The following is a 2,508-nucleotide window of genomic DNA, read 5'->3' on the forward strand; positions in this document are numbered from 1 at the left end:
ATTGGGAAAACAAGCACTGTGAGAGCACCACTTACCTGGGCCACGTGACCCTGCAAGACACAGCCCCAAAAAACCCCCAAAACCACTTCATCCTGCAGCACTGGCCAGCCAAGGCAATGGCACAGGCACCCAAAGGTGCCAAATGAGCCGCAGAGCCACCATCAGCACTCGTCTCTCTCTTCTCCAAGCGTGGGCTTCACCTTGGATCCTCCAGCACAAATCCCGTCCAGCCCCTCCAGGCTGGGAGCTGGGCTAACCATGCTGAGACCCGCGCGTTGGAGACTGCCCCTAAGTGCCATCTCCTGAAAGCCGCTCAACTCCGCCACCTCCAGACCCGCTCCGGCAGGTGAAAACCTCCCGCCTTGTCTCCTGCCGTTAATTAATGCCGTCAGGCTGATTGGCTTCACACCCCCCAGGCACATCCAGATTCAGCCACGAGTCCCACAGCCCCAGCACAGGCGGAGGAGAGAGGGATGCTCCTCAGGAGAGGAAGGCTTTCCACAGCATCCAAGTGAAATCCTCCCTCCCCAACAAAATCCTGCTTTCAGCTGGTGTTCCCACCCAGCGAGCCGGTCCCCTCCCTTGCCTCGGTGTTCCGTAGCACTGCAGCAGGGAGATGATGGCGTTACAGCCTTGTCTGCCCCAACCCTACCCCCTGCCACTTCCACATCTTCTGCCAACACATAAGCCCCCAAATTTAGGCCAAGATCTCTATTTCTTGGGACAGCATCCCTCATATGTATAGCCAGGGAGGAAGAGTATGGGAAAGGAGGCTGCTGCAGCCCAACGGTAGGACGGAATTCTTCCGGCCTCTCCCACGAATTCAGACTCAGCTCTGGCTGTTGCACCGATACTTAGAGGTTAGAGACTGCTGCCTGCTTTCAGCCTTGAGCCTCACTGACTGCCAGTTACAGCGAGGGAAGCAGCTCTGAGCTCGTGGCTTAGCCAGGGGAAAAAAATAAAGAGTCTGTAAATTCCTTTTTATGCCACCAATCTGACCGTGAGGATGCTCAGTCCACCTCGGCAAGGGCAGGAATGGGTTAAACGGCAGAGGTACAAGACAGCGCAGTAAAAATAAGCCATCCCTTTTAGGTGGACACACCACACCTCCAGCAGCAAACACATCCCCGCATCCCATGTCCCTGTGTGTGCCGAGGGTCTCGGGGTCCTGCTCCGGACAACACCCACCTCATTGATGCGGATCTGCTGGAGCTCCTGCTCGGCTGCGGTCAGCGGGGCCGGCGCGGAGCAGGATGACACGTGCTTTTGGTAACCGCTCAGGGACACGTCCTCCTGCAGACAGAGGGACAGGGACAAGGGAAGCGTCGGGGGGTGGCCATGGCTGCAGGGCTGGATGCGCTCCCAGCCTGGAGGCTGCGTCTGAGCAGCCCAGCGTGTCTCGGGCTCTGTCCTTACCAGCAGGACCAACCCCAGCAGCGCTCTCAGAGGCTGCCAAGCACCCAGGAGACTAAAACAGCACAGGGGACAAACCTCCATGGGTGGGGAGGCACTGGGACAGGTTGCCCAGAGAAGCTGTGGATGCCCCATCCCTGGAAGTGTCCAAGGCCAGGCTGGACGAGGCTTGGAGCAACCTGGTCTAGTAGAAGGTGTCCCTGCCCATGGCAGGGGGGCTGGAACTGGGTGGGCTTTAAGGTCCCTTCCAACCCAAACCATTCCGTGAGTTTATGATTCTAAATCCCACCAGACCACCCTGCCCCTCCCTGGACACCCACAGCTGTGGCAGCACGGCTCCTCCAGCTGATTTCCAGAGCTCATGAGCACAAGAGAGAGGGAAAGACAGAGACCAGGGCCCGGGAGCAGTGGAGAGGGGCACCGAGGGCAGCCGCCGAGGATGCTCCCTGCCTCCCATCCGCATCAGAAGCCCTAGAGCAGGGCTGGTGCCCGCGAATCCCTGGCTGTGCAGCTCCCCCTGGGAAAAGCCTGTGGAAGAGAAGGAGGAACCTCCATCCCTCAGTGCTGGAGTGACACTGCCACCACCTGGCGCTCCTCTTCTCATCCAGGTAAAGCTCTGGATGTCTGAACCTTCCTCCCACCTCTTCCACAGTCTCCAGCACAGACAGACGGACCATAGCAGCGCAGGCAGGAGAAAGCGGCGGCCCCCCAGGAGACTAAACCGGTGTGGGGGACAAACCTCCGTGCTGTTCCCTCCCAGCAGCATCCCACCTTCCACCTGGCCTCCGCGCTGAAGCCAACAGGCTGCCCAGTGACCACCACCGTACCTTCACTGTTCCAAACATCTCGTCCTTTATGTGCCCCCCGCCGAACTCCTTCTTCACCGTGGCTCTGGTGGCAGCATACAGCATCTTCAGCCGGACCTGGGCGAGGAGCATATAGATTTTTATATATATGACAAGCTCACGTGTTAACATGGCACTAAATCTATACAGGATATAAATTATATAAAATACATAACAACTACATCTAGGTATATACGTGTGTGTATACATCTGCACGTTAACAGGGCAGTGAATCCCGGTCCTGCCGACA

The 2,508-nt window shown here is 57.9% G+C and overlaps 1 protein-coding gene across 1 annotated transcript in view; it reads right to left on the reverse strand.

Moving 5' to 3' along the window:
- Positions 1-1,188: 1,188 nt before the first annotated feature.
- The window catches only part of LOC104509526 (twinfilin-2), a gene marked incomplete at both ends in the record, with an annotated part of 2,083 nt that continues 763 nt past the window's right edge, over positions 1,189-2,508 (reverse strand). The window contains 2 exons of the mRNA XM_010151493.1: positions 1,189-1,293; positions 2,241-2,336. Of these exons, the coding sequence (XP_010149795.1) occupies positions 1,189-1,293; positions 2,241-2,336 (201 nt within the window). The remainder of the gene's footprint in view (positions 1,294-2,240; positions 2,337-2,508) is intronic.

This window comes from Eurypyga helias, unplaced genomic scaffold (assembly GCF_000690775.1).
Source record: "Eurypyga helias isolate BGI_N326 unplaced genomic scaffold, ASM69077v1 scaffold18745, whole genome shotgun sequence".
NCBI classification, from domain to species: domain Eukaryota; kingdom Metazoa; phylum Chordata; class Aves; order Eurypygiformes; family Eurypygidae; genus Eurypyga; species Eurypyga helias.